Below are 27315 nucleotides of genomic sequence, written 5' to 3'. Positions count from 1 at the left end.
ATTTTGTAAACAACACAAAAAAGAACAGCTTTGCTTACGGCGATAGTGTCTACGACCAGTCCATAAGCCATAAGAAAAACTGCTTCTTTGCAAGCAGAACTTGAACATTTTTATTATTAATAAGGCAGAAATATTAACTGGAATCTGATAAATTTCATATTTAACGTCCTCTGGACCTTAAATACTTTGAAAATATTTAAAACCCATTTAGAAACCTAATATTTTGAGGTAAAAAAAAAAAATTCTATTGAAAAGCTCTTGATTGAAGGTCTTTTTAGAGCTATTTCAATGTAAAGTCCGCCCTCTGCTGGAAAATGCTATTATAACAATTTGTTGATAAGGAACATTGTGTTTTCAATCTAAGACCTAAGTCTCATTAGGTAAGATACAAATTACTTCTCACTTCTATTCCTACAGGTGGCGCCCCTCCTGTTTTCAGCCTCGATGCACTTCTCAGTCCACAGACTATTTCTCTCCTACCGCTGGCCTCGGGCCGTCCTGCATTCTCTTTGTTGGGACATGGTTTTGCATCACAGCAGGAAGCGGTGCAAGGGGCCCTGTGCCCACCGAGGAAGAAGGTCACCAACAGACCCCGTTCTCCTGAGAGGCAGTGCTGCCGGGTCTCCAAATAGTCTAGTTCCACTTGTCACGGTCACTTTATATCTATCCTAGCTCTGACCCTCTGATGCATGTTAGTAGCTTCTGGTCCTTAGCCATTCCTACTTCCCTCCAGTTGCCTAACCCCGCAGCCTAGCCGTCCAAGACCACCCCTAAGGCTTCCGACATGTGCACACAGGGGCCCTCTCACAGAGCCAGCATGGACCTCTGGAGTGTGCTTAACTTTCTTGCTACTAATAATACATATTTCCTTTTCTTTTGACATAATCTTTTTTGAGAGGAAATAGATGACTTATTTTCAGCTAGCTCCATGTATATGGATGTGTGCGTGAGTACACACACACACACACACACACACACACCACGCTCACATTTGGGTCTGTCAGATTTTGCTCTCCATGCCAGGGAACATGTGTTCCCACAGAATGGAGAGAAGCCACCTCCACCCACCTTGCATATTCCCTCCTGGATCCAAGCTTCTAGGAAATGAGTTTCCCAAAGAGAAAGAGAGAGAAAAACACACATACAAAAAAACTCTCTTAGAACCTTAGCCCGCATGGCTGTCCGAGGAGCTCCTTGCTCCCGTGTATGGAATTATAAAATTCATACACTGAAATGTTCTAGTCAGAATTAAATTTGAGTTGTGTGTGAGGACATTGGCGTACATTGTATCTCTATGCCCGCTAGCCTTTAGAGTTGGGTCTCAAATAGAAAGGTAGTTGTTAAATAGTTATTAAAGTACGGAGTTGTGAGGATAACATACCCACTAGGACAACCCATTCATTCACTGCCAGTCAGTAACACAGGCACAAAGCCCTAGCGCAGAGTCAGGTATGAGTGATGAGTCAGATGACCACATGGGAAGCACGTCTGGGCAATAACAAGGTTTAGGGATGGCAAGGTAGGAGATGAATTGCAAAGTTCTTAAGCTGATAGGCAAGAGAAGCTGTGCAAGATAAGCAGACATAAACAGACTCATGAGGAAAGTGTGTGGAGAGATACATCTATGGGTGTCCTGGTAAATGTTCAGAATTCGGGCTCTTAATTTAGGAGGGGGGAAGCCACAATTTGAAACTGTTAGCCAATTTCCAGTGTAAATATTCCCGCCACGGCTCATTTCAAGCCATGGGGTGATGTCACTGTGTGGACTTGGGGAGTCATGTGCCTGTGGGCTCCTGCAAGCCGGTATCAGCCACTCCCAGCACCTCAAAGGATACCTTCCTCTAATTAAGGGCTTTCCTACAAACATCATCTCAGGTAATCACATATGCTTTATGCTAGTACTTTGTAATTGTTCAAATGATGAATGATAAACTTTTAAAAATTGATTTTTCAGAGAGAGGAAGTGAGAGGGAGAAAGAGAGAGAAACATTGATGTCCACTCAAGCCCTACAGGAGACTGAACATGCAACGTGGGTGTGTGCTCTGACCGGAATGGAACCGACGACTGTTTGATGCACTTGTGAGGATGCTCCAACCAACTGAGCCGCACCAGCCAGAGCATGATGATAAACTGCTAACAATGTTTTTGTTGTTGTTTTGTTTTGTTTTGTTTTGTTTTGTTTTGTTTTTTGTTTTAAACTGTGGTACATTTACATAATGGAATACTCCTCAGCCATAAAAAAGAAGGAAATCTTACCCAACAGCATGGATGGACCTGGAGAGCATTATGCTAAGTAAAATAAGCCAGGCAGAGAAAGACAAACACCATATCATTTCACTCATATGTGGACTCTAATGAACAAAATAAACTAACAAACAAAATGGAAACAGTCTCATGGAGAACAGACTGACAGCTGTCAGAGGGGAGGGGACCGTGAGGCTGGGTGAAAAAGATGTAGGGATTAAACAAACAAACGCCTCATAGACACATACAGCAGTATGGTGATTGCCAGAGGGGAAAGGTGGGGGGAGGAGGAGGAGGAGGAGGTATGGGGGAATAAACGGTGATGGAAGAAGACTTGACTTGGGGTGATGAACACACCATACAATATACAGATGATGTATTATAGAATTTGTATTAACCAGTGTCACCCCCAATAAATTCAGTAACAAATAAAAATAAAAGCATATTCTTTTGCCTTAGAAAAGCATTTGTAAAAACCATAGAGAAACCCCTGAATTCTCAGTGATCTTCGAAATCTCCTCTGCCACCTCCCTCCTCCACAAATCCTCCCCACCCTAATCAAACTGTCCCCCTGAACACACTTTGTTATAGAATTTTTCTGTGTTTATTACAGCTGGAGAATGATGCTTATTGTATATAATAAATATATTATGTAACTGAATTAATGCATCTACTCCCTGCCCCCACACAGGCATAGCCTCCCCCATTACCCGCATCTCCCACGCTGAACGCATTTTGCACTCTGCTAGGTCTGCACTTTTGTTCATGGTGTTTGTGCAGCCTAAAATGCTGCCGCCACTTCTGTTCACAAACACAACACGGGACCTTCACGGCTCAGCCAGAATGTCTCATACTCCTCCTCTGGTAAGCTCTTTCTGTCTTCATTTTTTTTTTTTTTTTTGCAAGTCTTCTCTCCTCATCCTTTACGTTCTATTTGGCTGTAGATAGATTACCATTTCTCTTTGGGGCCTTGTAACTTGTTTTCTTGAACTGGATTATAAACACTTTGAGGGTGAAGCCAATACCTCAGTGCTTGGTTCTTGACCAACGAACTTTACTTCCACTGCTCTAGTTGCTAGTCCTCATTCGCACACCAAAATAGAGAAGGCAAGGTCTAATAATCAAATTAATACTAGAATCACCATCTTTGTTAAAATTTGCTAAAATCCCCCACAAATAAACAAAAAATACACATTAGGTTTGTGGCCATAAAAGCGGTGTCATGAAAATAAATCTAGCATGTATTAGCTGAACACTAGGGAGATTTCTTTTCATCAAAATATCTTTCTCCTCAATTCTGAGATAAGAATGGTAAACCTTCTAAAGCTATTATGCAATTATAAGTCATATAACAGATCTAGGTGGCCCATGACAGGTTTCAAATAAAATAAAAACCTATACTTTTCTTTAAAAAAACATCAATATCAACATCAACATCTTTCTCTCAGCTCAAATTCTTATCTGCCTTTCGGATTGCCTCAATAGTCCAATAATTAATGTAACTAAAATTAGAAAAATATAGAAGTAAAGGAGCACTGTCTTAATTCAAACCAAAGCTGCAATAGGATAGGCAATTCTGACACACCCTTTTCTTTCCCACTAAGATCCCAACTGCTATATGGTGTTTATTGGTAGAGATTCTAAGAATTTCTAAATTTCTAGAGGTTAGTGCTATAGAACATTATTCTTGTCCTCAAGTGCAAGGATAAATTTTGTGGCATTTTAACAGAAAATAGTTTAGGCCAAATCTAAGATTGGACTTTGGTCTATAAAAAGGCAAAACAAAACAACAACAACAAAAGTGCTGGAACAGATTGGGCCAGGGAGAAGGAGGCTGTTTTATAAAGGTCAATTTTTAAACCCCTCCTACAGAACATGATCTATGCAAAATATATCCACAATATATTCCAAAGCATAATGTCACCGGATAAACCTAAGGAGTGGAACATATGGGAGAATATGAAAAAGAAGGTATTAAAGTCTGAAAACAAGCAGGTTGGTAAGCTCATTAGCTGGGGTGGAATTTTAAAATCTTCACGTGAGCGAATATGTAAATCAAAATATACACATGCATTCATAGTCATGCGCACCGTACATTCACACATGGCACCGTTACATTATACTGTTACCTTATACTAGAACAGTGAAATTTCAGTCTCGTTATAAATGTAAAAGCGCCCTCTGCTGGCCAATCTGGGGTATTTGCATTTTCTAGTTTGACAACAGGAAGATTCAACATAGGATGATAAAGTTTCTGGGAAACTCCACATAACAGTAAGCTTATTCCAAGTACAATTCTTTTTTTAGTTGTGCGTCTCATTTACTTCACTTTTATTTTAGTGTAGAGCTTTAATTTCAAAAATAGTATAATAAAAATATCGATGCAACATAACTACTCACTTGCAACAAAACAGTAGCAGACAACTAAAACTGATTGTATGATTGATTTGATTGTACACTTAGAGAATTTTAAAAATCCAGATAAGTATGTGCTTGCTCTAAGTAAAATAGTTTTAATAGGAAAAAAAAGGACACACCCATCAGTAGGCTTTATGCCCCACCGATGTTTTCTAGGGAAGTGTGGTTTAGAGAAACATCGAAGTTTCCAATATCTTCTTGTTATAAGATAACCAGTGACTTCAGAAAGCAGACCTACAGCACCCAGCATTAAAATCCTACTAATAGTCTGAGAACTAGTCAAAATTATTGTTCTAACTTGGAAAAAGAAAGAACTTATATTGACCACCGTTTTAATGGGAAGCAGTTGGAAGGAGGAAGGAAGAACTGCCAGCCCCCAGCGCGGAGACCTGATGAAGTCACCCTCCAGACCTACTGGGGAATTCTGATATACTGCTCCTAGGATGAAGGGGAGATTCATTAAAATTGACCTCGGGACAGGCCACTGCTTTTAATGGCAAATCTGTCTCACCCATGAGATGTATTAAGGAGTAAAAGGAGCCAGAAAAACAATATATGATGAATATTTGCATTAAAATTTGCATTAAAACAATATATGATGAATATTTGCACTATACAAATATTTTAGAAACTGGTTCAGAAATAAAATTACAGAAGTCTTCATTTGAACTGGGAAATAATTCAAGTCAATTTTTTTCTTTCTGCATATGAAAATTCATATGTACAGATGATGTGTACCTTAAGTAAAAAGTTTCTTTCAATGCCATTTTGGTAACTGTATTTAAAATCTTAACACAATATATTAGAATTAAAAATAAAGTTTATACATTATCAGTATCAATAAGATACACAAAACACAATTATGCAAATGCATATTAGAGACTATGGGAGGCTTTCATATACTTTTTGATTGTTAATTCTGTCAAAGAATGCCAATGTAGGCAAAAATCCTTTCATAGTAAATTTGCAATATAAAATTCAATCAACAGAACTCCAATAACTTCTTTGGGTTACTGGTATTTTACAAGTAATTTACATCAGTACTTTTAGTTCTGTAGAGCAACAAGAAAATAAACAGACACTTGGATTAATCCACAGCAGCAGTGTCTATGCCCTAAAGCATAGTATAAATCTGCTCCCAAATCTATATCACAAGGATCTTCTAGACTAGAAGATTGGTAACGTCCATGTACTGGATGGAGTCCTCAGATTTCTGTATATCTTACTGTACTCTTAAATGCTCTCAGGCATATGCATATATATATTTTTCCATTGATTTTAGAGAAGAAAGGGGAGGGAGGGAGAGATAGAAACATCAACAATGAGAGAATCACTGATCAGCTGCCTCCTGCACATCCCACACTGGGGATTAAGCCTGCAACCTGAGCGGGAATGGAACTGTGACCTCCTGGTTCATAGGTCGATGCTCAACCACTGAGCCATGCGTGCTGGATGATTATTATAGATTTTGATTGTCTGTACTTTTCTTTCACAGCACTTACTACAGTAGTACTGCATAGCACTTACTATGCAGCTAATATAGTGACTAATGTTCGCCCGAGACACCCATCAGTTGAAAGCACCAGGGGCAGAACCAATTTCTGTTATTCCCACACTGGATTTACATTCCTGGGCCATGATAAACATTTGTTAATGAAACGAGTGAAGGGAAGAGAGGAAGGGAGGAAACCCCAGAGAAAAAGATAACCCTTTCTGTTCCCTATGGTCATCATGAAGATCCATTTCCCCCCCCACAAGATGTAGCTTTAAATTCTAAGAAAATAGATACTTAAAAGTTTTGCTTTTAACTTTGTCCACTTAGAGGCTCAGAACCCTCCACACATCAGGCACACTCTGATGAGATGCACTAGGCAATCTTTGAGGAAAAACCCTTATTTGAGATGCAGGATCATGTCCGAATCTCTATCCTGTCTTCAATTCTTTCCAGTGTGAATTTAAAAAATAGCCAGTAACCCACCAAGATGTCACGCAGCCTATCAAGGAAATGTAATAAAAGGTGAAAACCCCGAAGTCAGACCGTGGGTATTGCCATTCCTACAGAATCAAGATTTCTGAAGGAAAGCGCAACTGCTCAAATGGAAAAGGAACAGTCTTCTAAGGTGCCGGTTTAAGAGCTTTGCTATTCTACACATGAAATCTCGCTGTCTAACGGGTGGTCCCGGACCAGCCCGAGCAGCATGGGCTGGGAGCCAGTGGGAAAGGCAGAATCCCAGGTCCCACACAGGACCTACTGAATCAGAGTCTGCATTTCAACAAGACCCCCTTCTCCAGTTGACTCCTGTGGACATTCAAACTTCAGGTGCCTTGCATGAAAAAGCAAGCACCGTGTACAAGCCTACATAGCAGGCGAACTGGAAAAAAAATCGCTACTACTCATGACAAAGGATAGCTATAGGTAGTTCATGTAAACCAGCAAGAAGCTAATAAAGAACTTCTTAGAAAAACAGATAGGTGATTAACAAAAACAGCAAAAAAAAAGAGTGAACTTGTAAACATGTTTTTCACTAGGAATTAAAAAATTCAAATTGAAATAATAAAATATTTGAAAATATTACCCATTCTTGTAGAAGAGATTTCAAGGCAAGAGGTACGCTCTCTATTGTTGGAGGACATGTAAATTGATACCAGTAAAATTTGACATTATTAAATGTCTTAAAATTGTAGAAATCATGCCCTGACTGGTTTGGCTCAGTGGATAGAGTGTCGGCCTGTGGATTGAAAGGTCCCAGATTCGATTTCGGTCAAGGGCATGTACCTTGGTTTCGGGCACATTCCCAGTGGGGGGCGTGCAGGAGGCAGCTGATCGATGTTTCTCTCTCATCAATGTTTCTAACTCTCTATCCCTCTCCCCTCCTCTCTGTGGAAAAATCAATAAAATATATTTTTAAAAAATTGTAGAAATCATTTGATCCAGAAATTTCAATTATGTCATATGTTTATAAAAATCAAACAGAGACATAAATACAGTTATTGTAGCATTATTCACAATGTAGAAATTTGGAAGCACCTTAAATGTTCAATAATTAAATAATCTATTCTAATGCATCCAGATGCAATTATTATTCTGTTTTTATAAGTCATTCTGTAGAAGAACATCGAATGAACAGAGGAGAAATGTCCTTATATATAAACATCCAGGTGTGTAAACCTACCGGAAGGCTACACATCCAATTGTTAAGAGTGATCTATACTGAAGGAGAATGGGCCACTTTCTTTGTATGTTTCTATGTTTTCAAATTTGCTGCAATGTAGCCATATTACTTTTCTGAGTCAAAAATAGTAAACTTTACTAGTGGTATGTTAGGGTCAGCTTAATACCAGCTCACAATAGCCAATTGTTAAATTTTGAGAAATTTTGTGAGCCAGCTGTTAAGCACAGCACTTTAAAAAAATTAAATTACATAAACTTACAATTAAATAAATTACATTAAAACAAAGGCAATAAATACTTAAAACCCACCATTCCTGATCATCTTACTGTATTATCTAAGCCTATTGCATCTGTATGGTGGGAATCTTACATAATGGTATGCTGCTGCGCATCTCTCCCCATCTTTGTACTCAGTGACATTATGATGGAGGCTTAAAATCAGCCTTAGTGAGAGCATTTACACCAGGGACATTGGTATACACTGCCAATCAGGCCTTTTTTTCTTTTCCCCAGAGAGCTACTTGTTAAAAATCTATCAGCATACCACAGGCTTTACGTATTTCTTGAGAAAATAGAACGTGACCCTTTTGAGGAGGTAGGGGAGGAGGGAAGAATTCTATCATGAGAAAATTAGGGAGAGGAACAAAATTAAATTGATTTGATCCTTCCAGGGTTGTTTCATATAAAAACGATGGACTTGAATGCTCTCTGAGAGCACACCCGCACCTTTCTTCCCTCAGAGGCCTGCATCTTTACTTTTCTCTCTTAAACCCAGGAGACTTGCAACCAGGGGAGCAGTGGGCAGTGGCACCTCATCCCTCACTAACCCCCGGAACCTGTCCCCAAGGCCTCCTTTTCTCTGAGTTTTCCGTGAGCTAGGCTCTCTCCTGTTGCTACTTCTACCCTAAGCCCTTCCTTGTTTCACCGTTCCCAGCTTTAATAAATATACTCTCAAAATAAATAAAAATTCAAAGGTGGATATGGTGGTATCAGTTCTCACACTATTAGAAACTGCAATTCAAGCCAACACCAGTCTAGCACCTGTTCATCTTCCTTTCTACAGCCTTGGTTTTACGTTACAATCCAGCCGAACCGCTCAGAGACTTCCTGGTCTGTAAAGTAGGGGGAAAGGTAATGGCCTTACTTAATCATCAGAGCTTTGCATGAAACAAGCTGCTCAACAAATGGGACATGTTCTGAGAAATGGCTTTAGGTGATTTTGTTTTTGTGCGAACATCACAGCGTTCACTTACACAAATCTGGGTGGGATCGCCTACTACACACCTAGGCTGTATGGTGTAGTCTGTGGCCAACAGACTACAAGCCTTCACAGCATGTTACTGTACAAAACAACAGAAGATTAAATCAAGCACAAGGGAAATGATGCAATCAAGAGATGCAGTAAAATGAGATGTCTGAGGCTACTGCCAGGATAACGCGGCATACTGTTTTAAAGCAAACTGTTTTATTTCCAAGTAGAAAGAGTACACTCTAAAATAATGATAAAAAGTATAGGACAGTGAATACGTAAAACAGTAACATAATCGTGTTTTGTTTTGTTTTTATCCTCACCTAAGGATATTTTTCCCATTGATTCTTTAAGCAGTGGTTCTCAACCTTCCTAATGCTGCGACCCTTTAATACAGTTCCTCATGTTGTGGTGACCCCCAACCATAAAATTATTTTCGTTGCTACTTCATAACTGTAATGTTGCTACTGTTATGAGTCGTAATGTAAATATCTGATATGCGGGATGTATTTTCATTGTTACAAATTGAACATAACTAAAGCATAGTGATTAATCACAAAAACAATATGTAATTATATATGTATTTTCCGATGGTCTTAGGAGACCCCTGTGGAAGGGTCATTCGACCCCTAAAGGGGTCGCAATCCACAGGTTGGCCACCCACAGGTTGAGAACCGCTGCTTTAGGGAGAGTGGAAGGAAGGGGGAGAGGTAGAGAGAGAGAAACATCAATGTGAAGATATGAGAGAGAGACACATCCACCGGTTGCCTCCCCTACGCATCCCGACCAGGACCATACAGACCAGGGCCAGGGATCGAGCCTGCAACCAGGTATGTGCCCTTGACTGGCATCGAACCCAGGATGCTTCAGTCCATAGGCCAGCACTCTATCCTCTGAGGCAAACCAGCTAGGACACATAGACATTTTTTTAACGTGTTATGTACTGTACGTAATTGCGAATGTTACACCTTCAAATGACTGGCAGCTTTCTGTTTCCAAGAGCATCATCACAAGCACCTGAGCCCCGCATTGCACTACCACCTTACAGAGCTAGGACTAAGACATCACAAGGCAATAGGTGTGTTTCCGCTCCATTATGATATAGTGAGACCACAGTCCTATGTGCGGTCTGTCATTGACCAAAACGTCCTTATGTGGCACATGACTAGAATGTATTTGAAAGAACATTGAAAACTATGAAAACATGGGACATGCTTATGATATTTATCACATCAAAAGGCCCGCAGATGTCTTAGAAAGTAAAATTAGAACCAAATGTGTTCATATTCATAACATATTAATATTGCATTAGTTTTGAAAACATTTTTAGCCACCAAGAGGAATTATTCTAATTTACACTCTTCTAAAAATATTATTTTAATAAAAATGTTCACAAGGCCCCAAAAGCCCAAATTTTATCCCTCTGCTTAACAGACCCCGATGTCATCAATGCCCTGATGGGTTTTTTGTGATGTAGTCATTAGTGTACAAAAAGTACGTATGTGTTCCAAGTACCTGAGACTACGGAAGAATCCGTAAAAGATGATTCCACTGAATTGCTTTGAATGTCCCAGGCATCTTTCTCTGGACTTGACTGATCTGTGGCTAAAAGAAGTGGCTCTTTATCTTCAGGACTGTCTTCTTGTGATGAATTCTCACTTCCTATGAATAAAAGCATTAGAATGTAAAACATAGCACAATGCAAGTTTTCATGCCGTGTACAAAAGACCATTACTGTTATTTTGAAAATGAAATGGGGGTTCCTAATAGAGATTTAATTGAATATGCTTCAATACCTTGAAATTCTAATCATATATCAGACAGTCAAACCTCAGAGGGAAGGTAGGGGAGGGTGGGGGTAAGGGGGAGAGATCAACCAAAGGACTGTAAGCATGCATATAAGCCTAACCAATGGACACAGACACCAGGGGGGTGAGGCCATGAGTGGGGGGTGGGGGGGATGAGGGGATAAGGACACATATGTAATACCTTAATCAATAAAGAAAAATATTTTTAAAAATTGTATTACCATGGTGAGCTTTTATACACTATAAATGCCTGTTATTGTCACTCTGAAAACCAAGCTGGGGTTTCTCTTAGAGATTTGCCCAAATGTACTTCAGTACCTTCATGTTTTGAAAGGCTTGGGATGTGTTTTTTGTTCTGACACAGTATTTTTATTATTAATACGGGCATAATGAGTAATTCTTTACAATGATCAAATTTTGCCTAAAAAGAAGACATGATATTATACTAGTCACAGGAAAGGTGTGTGACGATTTCCTATCCGATCATCACCTTTAGGAAGTAAGCCACGTATTCAGGGATGCAAAGCCACATTTAAGGCTGAATTAATGAAATGCAAATTGGGTGGTGGTTTTTCTTTAGCTTGTGCTCTTGCCATTTTGTTCCCTCGCTGTGTGTTTTACGGGAGATGTACATATGCTTTAATGTCAGCCTGAATGCATGTATTCTGAATTTCTGGGGATTTTTAAAAATTCAATAAAATATTCTACATCCTTTCTTTCTTCTTTCCTTTATTTCCCCAGTCTGGCCTTGCTTCCTTCAACCCACATATATTGAGCATTTTCTTAAGGGACTACTTGTTTACAAAGAAAAACAAGATTTTCTGCCCTTCTGAAGCTGCAATCTGTCAGAGAAGACTGATCCCATAACGAAAAAATTTAAGTATCATTTTGGATTAGGTCATCTTACAAAATAAGGGGCAAATGAGTCATGTGTATAAAGAATTTCCTGAAAAACTGTTGTGTCTTTGGACTTTGTCTTTGGCCAGGCAACTTGACAATGTATGCAGCTACATATTAACTATGTTTGTAGTTTATAATAACAGTCAATTGTTTTGGGCTTACTATATAAGCACTTTGCATAGGTTAAATAATTTAATTCTCAAAATAACCCTAATAAATAAGTAACATTATTATCCCCATTTCACAGAGAAGTAAACTGAGGCATGGAGAGGGCAAGTACCTGGCCAAAGTCACATATTCAGGGACGTAAAGGAACAAGAACTCAATAAGCATAAGGATTCAGAGCCTAGGCCACCATAACAAAATGTTATAGATTGAGTGTCTTGAGCAACAGAATTTCATTTTCTCACAGTTCTGTGGATTGGAAGTCCAAGATCAATGTGCTAGCAAAGTTGGAGTCTGGTGAGAGCTCTTGCTCTTTATTTAGGTTGCAAAAGGTCACCTTCTTACTATGTTATCACATGGGGGGGGGGGGGGCGGGAGTGGAGAGAGAGAGAAAGAGAGAGAGAGAGAGAGAGAGAGAGAGAGAGAGAGAGAGAGAGAGAAAGAGAGAGAGGAGAAGGAAGAGGAGGAGGAGGAGGAGGTGGAGGAGGAGGGGGAGAAAAAGAAAATATCTCTTCTTCTTCTTATAAGGCCACAGTCTTATTGGATTAGGGCCCGCCATTTTTACCTCATTTAACTTTAACTACCTCCTTAAAAACCCTATATCCTGATACAGTCTCACTGGGAGTTAGGGCTTCAGCATATGAATCCAGTCCATAGCCGCTCCTACCACAAGAATAATCACAGCTAACTTTCTGGTCAATAAGACCTACTAGGAAAATGCTTAGATTCCCATGATAAGATGTACTGTTCAGCAAACAACACTGAAATTCCTGGTCTGCTGATTAGATTTCCTTAAGAAATAAAAATTCAGTCCCACTTGTTTGGAATGAGTTGGCGGGGGCGCAGAAGAATGCTGAGCCCCAGACAGAGATCGGCATTTGCCATTTGACCTTCGAAAAGAAGCTTAGAGATCTAGGTCTCTTCTCTCCCCGCCCTCATGAGAGCCCACATACCTGAGTCAACATCCATATTAGGTGGAAGTGATGAGGTGTGTTTAACACAGGCATTACGTGAGATTTACTATACATACTCTCCATAGACTGTTATTGTTCAAAGAACTACAATTTGAAAAATTATGTTAAACTTCTAACAAGGCACTTTGTAAAGTAGAATTTAAAAAAAGATCTTAGCAAGAAATATTGCTAGACATGCTGTCCATGTCTGGAGAAATCGAGAAGACAATTTGCAGCAAATCTTCTAGACCCTTTCCTAAACAATTACGTCACTGAACACAACTGGGGGATGGATATGAGAAGGCCTTTTGTGATTTTTAAAGGCTGTCCTTTCTAATACCCTTTGATACACTGAGGCAAAAATTTCCCTGGGAGTGAAAACCAAACTAGTCATTTCCTTTTGAAGTTTAAGTCCTAGAATGTTTGTTCTGAATGGAGGAGTTTGCATGGGGTCTTGAAAGGAAACTCATCATGAGATGGGTGGTCTGGCCTGGCGTCCAGCTCATCCATGAGGTGTGCAGGAAAAATTTGGCGCCATCATTGTATGTAGCTTCGGCTGGAAGTACCTCTCGATTTAGCGAACTGGCCTTGGAGATACGCTATGGAGACAATGGCTGGGCTGTAACATATAAGTGCAAAAACCGTAATCTTGATGTTGCAACTGAGGTCTCTCCAGAGAACTGAAGCAAAGTAAAGATGCTTCTGATGGCTGAAACCGGTTTGGCTCAGTGGCTAGAGCGTCGGCCTATGGACTGAAAGATCCTAGGTTTGATTCCGGTCAAGGGCATGTACCTGGGTTGCGGGCACATCCCCAGTGGGAGATGTGCAGGAGGCGGCTGATCGATGTTTCCCTCTCATCGATGTTTCTAACTCTCTATCTCTCTCCCTTCCTCTCTGTAAAAAATCAATAAAATATATTAAAAAAAAAAAAAGATGCTTCTGATTGAGAAGAAATGTTTTTTTTAAACCAGGTGGCAGTCTCGATTTGGCTCATGGGTTATACTTTTCCAACACTGACAAATTTACTACACCAGATCATAGACTTTTTTCTTTTTTTACTGTCTACTGAAGAGCTTTTTATTGTTTGTTTTGTTTTTTATTGTTTAAAGTGTTACAAATAGTAGCACATATGTCTTCTTTTTCCCCCATTCACCTCCCCCTGGTCTCCCCAACCCCCCGGCACATGCCCTCACTCCCCCTCCCCCCCAGTGTCTGTGTGCATTGGTTATGCTTATATGCATGCATACAAGTCCTTCGGTTGATCACTTACCCCCACCCCCCCAACCCTCCCCAGCCTTCCCGCTGAAATTTGACAGTTTATTCAATGCTTCTTTGTCTCTGCATCTATTTTTGTTTATCAGTTTCTGATATTCATTATATTCCACAAATAAGTGAGATCATTTGATATTTATCTTTCTCTGACTGGCTTATTTCACTTAGCAAAATGCTCTCCAGTTCCATACATGCTGTTGCGAATGGTAAGAATTCATTCTTTATTACAGCAGTGTAGTATTCCATTGTGTAGATGTACCACAGTTTTCTAATCTACTCATCTGCTGATGGGCACTTAGGCTGTTTCCAAATCTTAGCTATTGTAAATTGTGCTGCTATGAACATAGGGGTGCATATATCCTTTCTGATTGATGTTTCTGTTTCCTAAATAAAAGACTTAAACGTAAGACGGGAAACCACAAAAATCTTAGAAGAAGCCATAGGCAACAAAATAGCAGACATTTGTCATGGCAATATCTGCCGGGAGCCGGTCCGTCCTTGCTGTTTCAAGGGACCTGGCATATATGGCATACTGTTCTTGATATGTTTGCTCACCTTCTTGGCACTATGTGTTTTAACCAAGGTCTCCTCTCTGAGAAAGGTTGTTTCCCCAGGTAGGGATTTTCCCCTGAAGTTAGGGAGGGAATAAAACCTCTTAACTAAGTGCCAGGCGGGTAATTAATCACTTTAACTACAAACAATCATGCTTAAGCTACATAATCTTTACTCCCTGGAATGGAGATAAGAAACGCCCTAACCTTTGTAATAGAGGTTGATAGGATTGGAATCAACTGGTATAAATACAGATGTAACAAGACAGAACTTAGAAGACAGAACCTACACAGAACCTAGAGACAGAAGAACTTCGCTGGAGAGAACATGGCAAAAGATCCTGGACTGAACCTGACTATAGAACATGGCAAGAGAACCTGACTAGAAACTGGCGACAGAACCTAGCAAGAGAACATGGACACAGAACCTGGCTGGAGATCCTAAGCAGAACCTCTCTGAAGATCCAGAACAGAACTTGGCTGGAGACCCTGGCTAGGCTGCTGATCAACTGAACGCTGTCTCCGTGTCATTCCTTCCTTCTTCGCCGACTCCGTCCACACCTTTGGGGACCCCTGGACCTGCTGGGGTTGGACCCCAGCAAATATCTTTACGGATATAGCTCCTAGAGCAATGGAAACTAAGGAGAAAATAAACAAATGGGACTACATCAAAATAAAAAGCTTCTGCACAGCAAAGGAAACCATCAACAAAACAAGAAAGCCCACAGCTTGGGAAAACATATTTGCCAATGTTATCTTTGATAAGGGTTTAATCTCCAAAATTTATAGGGAACTCATACAACTTAACAAAAAGAAGATAAACAATCCAATCAGAAAAATGGTCAAAGGACCTAAATAGACACTTTTCCAAAGAGGAAATACAGAAGGCCAAGAGACATATGAAAACATGCTCAAAGTCATTAATCATCTGAGAGATGCAAATCAAAACAACAATGAGGTACCATCTCACACCTGTCAGACTGGCTATCATCAACAAATCAACAAACGACAAGTGCTGGAGAGGATGCAAAGAAAAAAGAACCCTCGGGCACTGCTGGTGGGAATGCAGGCTGGTGTAGCCACTGTGGCAAACAGTATGGCGTTTCTTCAAAAAATTAAAAATGGAACTTCCATCTAACCCAGTAATCCCACTTCTAGGCATGTGCCCTCATGAGAGCCCACATACCTGAGTCAACATCCATCATCATTCCCTTTGGTCGAAAGAGAGAGAAATCCCAGGACCCTGCCATGGGCCCTGGGAGGGATAGAAGGGTGAATCAGTGTCACTGTTTTTCTTTTCACAAGGACTCTCCACTTGTCTCAAATGTTTATCCTGGCCAGCCAGGATATACACATGAGCAGAGAGAATCTGGATAAACTAGTCCCCAAGTCATTCTGAAAGAAGCATCAAGACAAGGTTATTGCATATAATGAGGACAGTAACGAGGAAGGTATGTGAATATTAGGTGGAATATAATATTCCACCTAATATTCCTTTTTTCAAATATGCTTCCATTGATCCTAGAGAGAGAATAAGGGAGAGGCAGAGAGAGAGAGAAACACTGATATGAAAGAGAAACATTCATGGGCTGCCTCCTGCACACCCCCTAGTAGGGATCAAGCCTGAAACCTGGGCATGTGCCCCAACCCGGAATAAAACCAGCAACCCTTTGGTGCACAGGAGACTGCTCAACCAACTGAGCCACACCATCCAGGGCTGAGAAGAACTTTTTACACAGTTAAGCTTTGCTGTGGAAACAGAAGCAATGCCAGTAGAAACCCTGGATCCTGCTTGGGGACAGATCATGGAGTTACTGCCTGGATTTTGAAAGCTGGATTGACTAAGTTTGACTGAGCAAGCACCCTCCCCACCACTTACTCCTTCAATAGCTCAAGACAGAAGGGAAAGCTGCAAGGCCTCTTGAGATTTGCATTTTGCGGCATTCTTGAACATATGACACTGCAAAGCATTGGGGTGAAGATAAAAGAACTTACCCCCAAATATTTAGAGCTTTTAAATACCTCATAGTAAAAATATTGTTATTTTCTCCTTCTCTGTCTCTCGTTATATATGCAGATAGATAGATACAGATATATATACCAGGTACATCTTTATGTATATCTGTGTGTGTGTATTTCAAACCACTGGGCGGTATTAAGCTATTTACTTAATATAATATAAACATATAACATACTGTTAATAATTTAGTAACTATATTTTTATTTTGCATAGATAACTTAGAAAATAGTTTACTGGGTATCTTATTCTATTAGAAAGTGTGGTATATGGGAGTAGGGAATTTGTATGTCTCTTTGAAGTCATGTCCTACCCCCTACAACAGTGTCTGGCTCGTCCTTGGCACTCATGAAGTGTTAGTTGAATGGCTGACTGAATGACTGAATGAGTTGACATGAGCTTGAAGTGGTTCTAAGTCAGTTATATAAGTTACTACCAAATAACTTTCAATTTGTCTTACATATATTTTTTGAAAACATAGGGTATGTACTCTGAAAAATATATGGCAGTTTAAGTTTTACAAATAATACATATGAAATGCTATATAATGTTAACTTTTGTTATTATAATTGAATAATTTTAAAAACTCACATGAAGTGATACTGAAATATGTTGTTATGACCGACCTTTTATCAAATATTTATTAAATTCCTTTAAAATGTATATAAATATCCAGGAGACTGTGCGGCAGAATTGTAATACCATTAAAACACTTTCTTCCCATTTATGTGTGTCTGTTCAATGTTAAAAATGTCTCAATAAAATTTCAGGCAATTGCCTCATTTCTCAAATAAGATGGCTAGTGGAAAGAGTATTGGACTGGGAGTCAGCTGCCAATATTCTCAACCATTTTGCTGATTTTGTAAATTAATCTTTTCCTAGAGAGCAGTTTCTTCATTCATAAAGAGGATAAAAGAGATGATCTCTCAAATCCTTTTCAGTTTTGCAATTTCGATTCTAAGTATCTTAGTGTTTGGCCTTTTGTCTACGAGCTTCATTAAACTCTCAATCACCAGGCAAAATCCCCGGAGAACGAGATGTACCTGCATTGCTGTCGGTGCCTGTTAACTCCTGGGCAAGCGCTTCGTTCTCCGTTTGCCTCAGAACAGTCACAAACGCAGAAAACCAGTTTTCCTTCTGCACAATCCTTCTCAGTAGCTCTCTCACACCTGCCTCGTTCCCATTTTTTTCTGCAGCAGAAATCTGTTTTAAGAGAAAAGCAGAATTAAAAAAGATCAAACATCCTCTGAATGAATTTAAAAAGGAACTACCTTTAGAAAAATCGAGCAATTAAGCATAAGTATAAATAAAGCCCTATTTCCAACACTAAAACAGCAGGGCCACTTGTAGCAGTAAATATTTCACCTCAGTTATTCTGAATAAGAGGTGCAAAAGAAAGGGCCTTTAATCTCTAGCCATTTTACGTCTGTTTGCATCAATTTCTGTCTGTATTTCTAGGACCTGATTTTTCCTTTTAACTCATAGAATCTGCAAATGGGAAACAAAACATTTCTTATCCAACTTCTGTTTCTTGACTATCACCATCTATGAAGTCATTACTATCATCACATATTCTTGCCTACTTAATATTTGCAATATTTATCATTACCATAATATTTTTCTTAAATTGGTATTTATTTCATATTATCAGAACATTTTATTTCTATATCCCTCCCCCTTTTTTTGAAATAGGGAGCAGAATTATTTCTACATCTATTTGTTACAAACCTTAGCTTTCATTAAATGTCCCCTTTAATCTAAGTAAATCCTTCTAAATGTGGATCATTTATGAAATGATTATCACAGTGCATCTCCCCAGTTCGTAATATAGCACCAAACATTTGGAGAAAAGAGTAATACAAGCCACATTTCGACCAGAAAAACGATCAGACAGGACATCATCAGCTTGCTGTGCCCTTAGGCAAGGTACTTTATCTCTCCGGGACCTCAGTTCCTGTATGTGTAAACTGAAGCAACTGAAAAGAAATGTCAGGCATTCTCCATCCTTGTTGCACTAGAATCACCTGGGGAGCTTGGAATCACCTGATCTACTCCCCAAAATTCTGATTTGTTTTTGTCTATTCTGGGAAACTAGAAAAAAAATTTCTTTTTTAATCCTCACTTGAGGATATTTTGTCATTGCTTTTTAGAGGGAGTGGAAGAGAGAGGGAAAGACAGAGAGAAATATCAATGTGAGAGAAACACTCGATTGCTCGCCGCCTACATGTGCCCCGACCAGGGCCCGGGCTGAGGAGGAGCCTGCAACTGAGGTACATGCCTTTGACCGGAATTAAACCCGGGACCCTTCAGTCCGCAGGCTGACACGCTATCCACTGAGCCAAATCAGGTAAGGCAAGGAAATTGTTTAAAAAGCTGGTTTGGCTCAGTGGATAGAGCATTGGCCTGCGGACTGAAGGGTCCCAGGTTTAATTCCGGTCAAGGGCACATGCCTGGGTTGTGACATGCCCTGGAGCCCTCCCACTGTACCTCCCTGGCTGGCTGGTCCCCATCAGCCCCGGGACTGGGCGAGATGCCCCGATCACCAGCCAGGCTGAGGGACCCCACCCATGCACGAATTCGTGCACCGGGACTCTAGTGCTGTTATAAAGGCTTTGTATATATTAACCCAGCAACCCTAAAGAGTATAACAATATTAACCCATTTTACAGATTAAAAAAATCCAAGGTGCAGAGAAGTCCAGTTACCTCCCCAGGAATACACAGCTAATTAAATGGCTGAGGTAGAAGTGGGTCCCAGCAATTGACTTCAATGCTATCTTCCTGTACTATAATTATAGGCAATAGTTGTCTCTAATTTTATGTTCATTTTCTGGCAAGAAGGTTTAAAATGCTTACTTGAATTTCATAAATTGTAGGTGATTTAAGTTCATCTCTCCCACAGCATTTTCTAAGCAGATTATTGCTTATTTCTTACCTTTTTCTCTAACTTCATTAATCTCCTAATAAAAATTCTTTGTCTTCGAAGGTGTTTGTAATCTCATTATTATTATTAAGTAATTTAATCACAAAGAATTTCTCTAAAAACAAGTCAGGCACTGTAATAAATACTTTGATTAAAAACCTAAGCATTTTATGTCCACTAAATTTTCTTTAACTGTTAATGAGTTGATTTTTACCGTAAAATTACATTTGTCAAACTTGTTTTGCCCTTACTGAGCTTAGGCATTTAAGGATTCTTATGCCATTATTTCCTATACGTATTTTTATCATTTGAATGTAGAGCTACATATAATACGTGTGCAATTTTGTCAGCTTCATCAAGACTCTGAGTTGTTTTTTGCCCTGACCAGTTTGGCTCTGTGGCTAGAGCGTCGGCCTGTGGACTGAAGAGTCCCAGGTTTGATTCTGGTCAAGGGCATGTACCTTGGTTGCGGCACATCCCCAGTAGGGGGTGTGCAGGAGGCAGCTGATGGATGTTTCTCTCTCATGGATGTTTCTAACTCTCTATCCCTCTCCCTTCCTCTCTGTAAAAAATCAATGAAATATATTTTTTTAAAAAAAGACTCTGAGTTTTTAAGGAATATCCCCCTTTGGAGTGCTAGAAAAAAATCAATACTTGTTGAAGTAACCACCCATTTTTTAAAAACTTAATCTGTTCTCCTAAAACCCAGTAAAGATATTAGATTCCACCAGATGATTGCTGAAATTCTTGGGAGGCAAATATTTAGCTTTGAAGCTGCAACAGGATTCCAATCTCCATACACTTGTCCCTCCTACCCATATATCACAGCTCCTGAAAATGGTCTTAGATTTAACTTTGTGTGCAGTGACTACCCAAACAAACTTATGTAACTGATTTACTTATACATCGATTTGGTTTAAATTTATAGACTGGCACAAAGATGCCATGATAGGGAAAAGATTGGTGACTAACAAAGGTCTGTTTTTATGGAGCTTATGTTGCAGTGTTGATCAGTGTTTATTCTTCCAACAAATAGTGAAAGAATGTCTAGCTTATACTAGATACTGTTCTGAATATTGGTGACTAAGCAATAAGTACAAGAGTCACTTTATGGATCATTATAATAGAACTAGAGGCCTGGTGTACTAATTCATGCATGGGTGGGGTCCAGCCAGCCAGCCCTGATCCAGCCAATTGGGAGGTTGGCCGGCTGGCCCTGCTCCCAATCGGGCCGGTTGGCCGGCCACAGTGTGCACCATAGCCACCGGTTGTTCCAGTCGTTCCGGTTGCTTGGCTTTTATATATATGGATGATAGCTAACTGTAGGGAGTGCCCCTGTACTGATATGCTTCGGTTTTAGGATGCTAATTGGACATTTTGGCCCATTCACTGACTTAGACAGCAATGAACTCTGGAAAAGAAGGGGTCACATAAACATTTCCATAATGTCGTAATATCAGTCTGAACAGCTCAAGAGAGGTAAACTGAAAGACCAAGTAAAATATGTCTACTGGAAAACAGGAAAAGAAATAAAAGAAAATACAATTTTTTAGAAGTTCTAACTACTTACTTGAATACTACTTTATGTTGTTCAGAAATCAAATTTTGAATTCTTATGTTTATTATCCATCTATTCCCCAATGGCTGATATGATTCATCATATCATATGTTTGTATCTCTTATTCCAGACAACTCTTTGAAAATAAATTGATCAATCACTTAAATATTAACCAATCACTATTTATTAAGTACCAACCCTATACCTCATCTTGGCTAGGTTCTGGGAGCTTAAAGAGCAAAGTTATAGTTTCTTCTTCAAATCACAGTTTAATCCAGGGACTTTAAGAAGCAGATCTCAATTTCAACATGGGAGATTTACCTAAATTCTCTAATTTCTCTAAATTCACAAGGAAATATAACCAAATGAATAATAAAAAAAAAAGTCATCATCATCATCATAGTAAAATAGCTTTTTACTATTTAAACAGCTTTTTCATAAACATGATTTTGTGTTTGTTAATATTCTGAGAGGAGAGATTATACTATATAATAAAGAGGTGATATGCAAATTGACCATCACTCCAACACACAAGATGGCCGCCCCCATGTGGACACAAGATGGACAGCAGGGGAGGGCAGTTAAGGCGGACCAGGCCTGCAAGGAAAGGAAGTTAGGGGGACCAGGCCTGCAGGGGAGGGAAGTTGGGGGGAACCAGGTCTGAAGGGGAGGGAAGTTGGGGGCGATCAGGCCCGCAGGGGAGCAGTTCGGAGTCGATCAGGCTGGCAGGAGAGTGGTTAGGGGGTGATCAGGATGGCATTCAGAAGCGGTTAGGGGCAGGTGAGCAGTTGGGAGGCAGCTGTCCTGGATTATGAGAGGGATCTCCGACTGGCCATTTAGGCCCAATCCCACCGGGCCTAAACAGACTGTCGGACATCCCTTGAGGGGTCTCAGATTGGAGAGGGTGCAGGCTGGGCTGAGGGATACACACACCACCCCTGTGCACAAATTTCATGCAACGGACCTCTAGTTATTATATTAATTCTCATGGGTAATCTTAGGATCAGGGAACTTAAAAACTTGGTCCAAATTAATACATATGGTAAAAAACAAAGATATTAAGCCCAGGTTTTTCCATTCCAAATTTCCATGCTTTTCTCAATGCACTTTGCCATTTAAGATAAGCATTCATCAATGACCTCGGTACCAATAGCTTCTTCTAAACCTAGAATGCCCTTCCCATCATCCACCATAGCTTATTTTTTATTCTGATGATACAATTGAAATTATGTTTACAAAAAACATTCCAGAATCTCACAGAGACACTATTCCTCCTTAGAGAGCCTCGAATGCATAGCTCCTCTGTCTTTCAGGGCCTCCTTTGAAATATGAACCTGGGGGAAGAGTTTGGATTGCTTTGGCCTTAACTGTTATCAGTACACAAATGTCCTTTTACTCTCTATCTTCTTTGTGTCAACTCCCTTGCATTACTGCTAGCTGCCTCCAAGCTTGCCAGAATCAAGAACTTGGATAGAATCTAGCTGGAGGAAATTCAATCCAGGCAAGACAAAAGTGATGCTGATAGGCAGACGTATTTAGAGTAAATAAGGAGAAGTGCTGTTTCACTGGCAATCGGGACACCATCCCCACCAAACATAAACAGCTTTGTGGTGTTACTGGACTCTGTTGCTTCTGGACTTCCTAACAGCTACTGTGGCTGGAAATGCCATCTTCCATCTCCAGCTGGCTTGAAGGCTGCATACTGTCTTCCAAATTAAGATTCTGCCACAGTGATGTACACATTTGTCATATCCAGCTGGACTACTATAATGCGTTCTAGCTGGTTCTCAATACACAACACTACATAAACGTTACAGACAACAGTGTAATTTGCTTGTTGGGAAAACCAGCCATCAAAATGAGATGCAGGCTTAGGTCTTTGGACGGGCCGCATGGCTGTCAAATCTGTAAAGGAGTATTAACTTTATTCACTAAAGACTAAGTCACATCATAGGCTGATATGAGTCCAAAGCCCAAAACTTTGTAATGAGGATAGAAACAATAAAAAAAAAAATTAAAAAAAAAAAGAGCGAATGAAAGAAGAAAATGTCAAATTCATAGCATGGTAGATAGAGCCTTTGATTTTTAGTCATGGGTTTATTTCTCTGCTTGCCTTTCAAAATAAGACTTTTGACCTATGACCCACCCTGAATATGTCTGATTTAAATGGGTCATCATTTCTACACTTCCTATAGTACATTCTTACTCATTGAAAAACAATGAACAATAAAACATTACATTAAGTGTAAAGTCACTTGTGAAATTCACCCTATCAAAACACCTAGAAAACCCACTACTCCTTCAGTAATATGAAAAATTACAACTAGAGACATATTTTTCAATAAATTATCTCCAATTATGATTCTCAAAGAATGTTGAAACTTTAGAGGAAAAAAAAAGCATGTGTATTATTTTGTAATTTCCCTATTTGGAACAAGACTAAATGGCAAAATGTATAATATTAGCCAGAGATTGGCAAATATTTTCTCTAAAGACCAGATAATAAATATTTAGGCTATGTGGGCTATATGGTTTCTGTCCAAATGCTTTTGAACTGCAAAAGCAGTCATAATATATAAATGAATGAGCATGACTGTGTTCTAATAAAGCTTTATACACACTGAACATTTTTAAATCTAAAAACCATCCTTAGGTTGGGGACTGGCAAAAACCAGTAGCAGTCTGGACTTAGCCCATGGGTCATATGTTCTGATCCCTGTTGTATGGAAGTATACTAAATAAGACATAAAATTCCACACCATCAGGCCCTAAATCACTAGCCCTGCCACTATCTTCCTAAGAAACCTTGGGCAAGTTATTTAACCTGCCTCAGTTTTCTCATCTGTAAAACAGACTTCATAACATTATACACCTCAATGGATTACTCTGAGCAAGAATTCTGATAATACATTTTGAAAAATATACTAACTGCACATAGTAAGTGTTCATTACATAGTCTCTACTAGCACACATTTATTCTAGAAGTAACTCTTTAGCTAATTTCAATGCAAGAATTAGGGGAAAAAAAGCCTTTTTGTGTTTAAGTGTTTAAAATTATGTTTTATATGACTAGATATTTTCTTCCAGAGCAAGGAGGGATCCAGATTTACCCAAAGATGTCAAAGAACATTTGGAACGGGGCCAATCCATGGGCCAGCCACAAGTGGCAAAACCTGCCTAAAAGGCCAGCTCCACCTGAGCGGACACCTACCCGACTTCTGTCTTCAACGGTCAGCAGCTCCTCCGCCACACATCTATCCAGGACATCTCTGACCAGCAGCTTCTCCACCAGGGTGGGCTGCAGGAGGGTCAGCAGTTGGAAACACTCATCGTTCGCGTTCTCGCTGGAGGGAGAGGGCAGGTCCTTGAGCTCAGGGTCCATGTAGCGGGCGGCGAGGGGGTTGCCTGCTCGCCGGAGGGCCTCCACGAATACGCGGGTCCAGCCCGGGGGCCAGGCCCCCTTCGCCAAGGTGCTCAGGAGCAGCTCCGCGGCGCCAATGTTCCCGTGGGTGGCGACCCTCGTCTGGATCTGCTCCTTCACCTCCGCAGGCAGAAAGGTCAGGTAGTCCAGCACGGGCTCCACCTCGATGTACCTTCTCACTCTGGCCCGGAAGCACGAGAGGAGATAATGGAAATTCTTGTCCGCGGAATGCCCATTCGTCATCGTTCCTTCTCAGAGAAGGGAGAGGTCCCCCCACCTAGACGGACAGGTTGCTGTTCTCCGCTCAACAGGTGCTGTCAGCCCCGTGCCCGGGGGCAGCAGGCTGTGCAGCAAGGTGCCTGGCAGCGACAGGGCTGCCCGCAGAGCCCCCGGTGGTCCCGCCGCGGGGAGGTCGCCCCTGGCAGGTGGGCAGGTGGGCAGGTGGGCGGGACGCGGCTGCGGTCGGACGGACGGACGGACGGAGCGGCCGCCTGGCCTCTGCAGTGCTCGCCGGCCCCAACCAGGCTGCTCCCCAGCGCATTCCGGTGGGAGCTTTAAGCCCAGTTTGCCAGGCGGTTTCTGTTTCGATTCTCCGCTCCCGTCAGTTTCCAAACGTCAGGCGCAGGGCGGGGAGTGGCGGCCGGTCCGAGAGGGACACCCTTTGGTCGGATCTGGCAAGGGCAGCGCTTTGGCCCAGGGCGCAGTGGGGCGGAGAAAAGGAAAGCGAACTCCCCCGGGGGCAAGGCAAGGGCGCCCGGCCGTGCTCTCCCCGCGGGATCCCGTCTTCCTTGCAGATTCCGCCTCTTTCCCGCAGCCGTCAGCGCCACCCCCTGTCAGCTAACATGTGGGGGGCTGTGAAAGCGCCTGACTCGGGACTTTCCAGCCTGTCAGTGAAGGGAAACCCATGCCATCTTGGCTGGGGAATGCAGGCAGGTTCTGGCCCCGCCAGAGAGGTAAGACTGCAAGGGACAGGGGGAGAGAGGAAGTTTCCAGAGAGGTGTAACCCCAGGGCCCCAGGATGAAGGGACGTCTGCACCTTTTCTAGATAGAAACCCGATGTCCTGCGGGTCCCCAAGAACGAACGTTGTCCACAGGGAATTTCTGGGTGGGTACGAAAAAGAGTGAGTCATGATAAAAGTTAACTTCAGTCCCTCATTTGCAGATTGCAGTATTTATTTTCTGCTTTGACCAGGGCCTGGTGATAGACACAGAGGGACTTGAACCACCAACTCAGTTTAGGAGGAAGCCAAGATTGAAGGTTTCCTCTCCCAGCATGTAAATTCCCCATATTCTTTAATATACAACTTCCCTTTAATAAAACAAAACAAAATCCCCAGCAACTTATTTTTGACATAGCTGCCATTCTTTTCTTGGATTCAATACAGCAAGTTTTGGCTGAGGCAGCTAGGAACTTAATTAGCAACTAATGTACCAACTTGTAGTAAACATCAACATTTGTCTATGTCATGAAGAAAAAAAAAAAGACACCCATACTGAAAAATGGCAGCTTCGTTTTAGTGCAGAAGCCATATAAACAGGAGTCCTTCAGGTTGCTGCTCAGGCATTCTGCCACCCTGGGGGACTGCGGGTGGTAGTACATACGCTTCATAATGAGAACCCCATGGTCCAGAATTAGATGGAGGATGGAGGGGTCATTTAAGCTATGAAAAAGATGTGTTTAGGAAAATTAATTTGTTAGCAAGCTCATTCAGTGATGTTAGTCTCGGCCAGGGGAGCCTGGCCATGCTTTCGCCTGTATAAAAGAAATACAGTAGGATGTGGAGAAAAGGGTACCCTGTGCACTGTTGGTGGGAATGCAGACTGCTGCAACTACTGTGGAAAACAGTGTAGAGTTTCCTCAAAAAATTAAAACTGGAGCTGCCTTTTGACTCAGTGATCTCACTTCTGGGAATATATCCTGAGAATACTGAAACACCAATCAGAGAAAAGAATATGTTTATGTTTATAGCAGCATTATTTACAATAGCCAAGATCTAGAAACAGCCCAAGTGCCCATCGACTGATGAGTGGTTAAAAAATCTGTGGTGCATCTACACAATGGAATACTACTTGGCTATAAAAAAGAAGGAACTCTTATACCTTTGAGACAGCATGGATGGACCTGGAGAATAATAAGGTAAGTGAAATAAGTCAGTCAGAGAAAGTCAAATACCATATGATCTCACTAATATGTTGAACGTAAAGAACAAAATAAACTGATGAACAAAATGGAACTGGAAGCATAGAAACATGGGACAGACCGGCCGGTGCCTGAGGGGGGTGACTGGATAAAGAAGGTGAAGGGATTACCTAAAGAACATATATGCATACCCCATGGACATGAACAATAGTTTGGTGAAGGCCAAGGGAGGGAGGGGGCAGAGGTAGACAAAGTGGAGAGAAATCGGGGACACTTGCAATTATGTCATTTTTATTTATTGATTTTCAGAGAGAGGGGGGGGGAGAGAGAGAAACATCGATTTTTTGTTCTACTTATTTATGCATTCATAGGTTGATTCATGTGCCCAGACCAAGCAACCAACCCACAACCTTGGGGTATGGGCATTGAAAGGTTCGGAGTGGGCTGGGGTCGTGCACCTATGACATGAGACCATAATGTATCAAAAGAGATTTTATTCCGACCACTTGGGTGCAGGTGGGCTG

The 27315-nt window shown here is 40.9% G+C and overlaps 1 protein-coding gene across 3 annotated transcripts in view; it reads right to left on the bottom strand.

Annotated features, from left to right (window-relative positions):
* The window catches only part of IFIH1 (interferon induced with helicase C domain 1), a 59178-nt gene extending 33750 nt beyond the window's left edge, over positions 1-25428 (bottom strand). The window contains exons 1-3 of one of the 3 annotated variants that reach the window (XM_036320085.1): positions 24442-25428; positions 17794-17953; positions 10600-10746 (exon numbers count right to left, since the gene is read on the bottom strand). In XM_036320085.1, the coding sequence (XP_036175978.1) occupies positions 10600-10746; positions 17794-17953; positions 24442-24894 (760 nt within the window). In that variant the 5' untranslated portion in view covers positions 24895-25428. The remainder of the gene's footprint in view (positions 1-10599; positions 10747-17793; positions 17954-24441) is intronic. The other 2 variants (XM_036320084.1, XM_036320083.1) reach the window with 2 other exon arrangements.
* Positions 25429-27315: the final 1887 nt, after the last annotated feature.

The sequence above is a fragment of the Myotis myotis genome, unplaced genomic scaffold (assembly GCF_014108235.1).
Source record: "Myotis myotis isolate mMyoMyo1 unplaced genomic scaffold, mMyoMyo1.p scaffold_m19_p_8, whole genome shotgun sequence".
Classification (NCBI taxonomy): Eukaryota; Metazoa; Chordata; class Mammalia; order Chiroptera; family Vespertilionidae; genus Myotis; species Myotis myotis.
The sequence above is the reverse complement of the archived record's forward strand: the minus strand, read 5'-3'. Positions and strand labels throughout refer to the sequence as shown.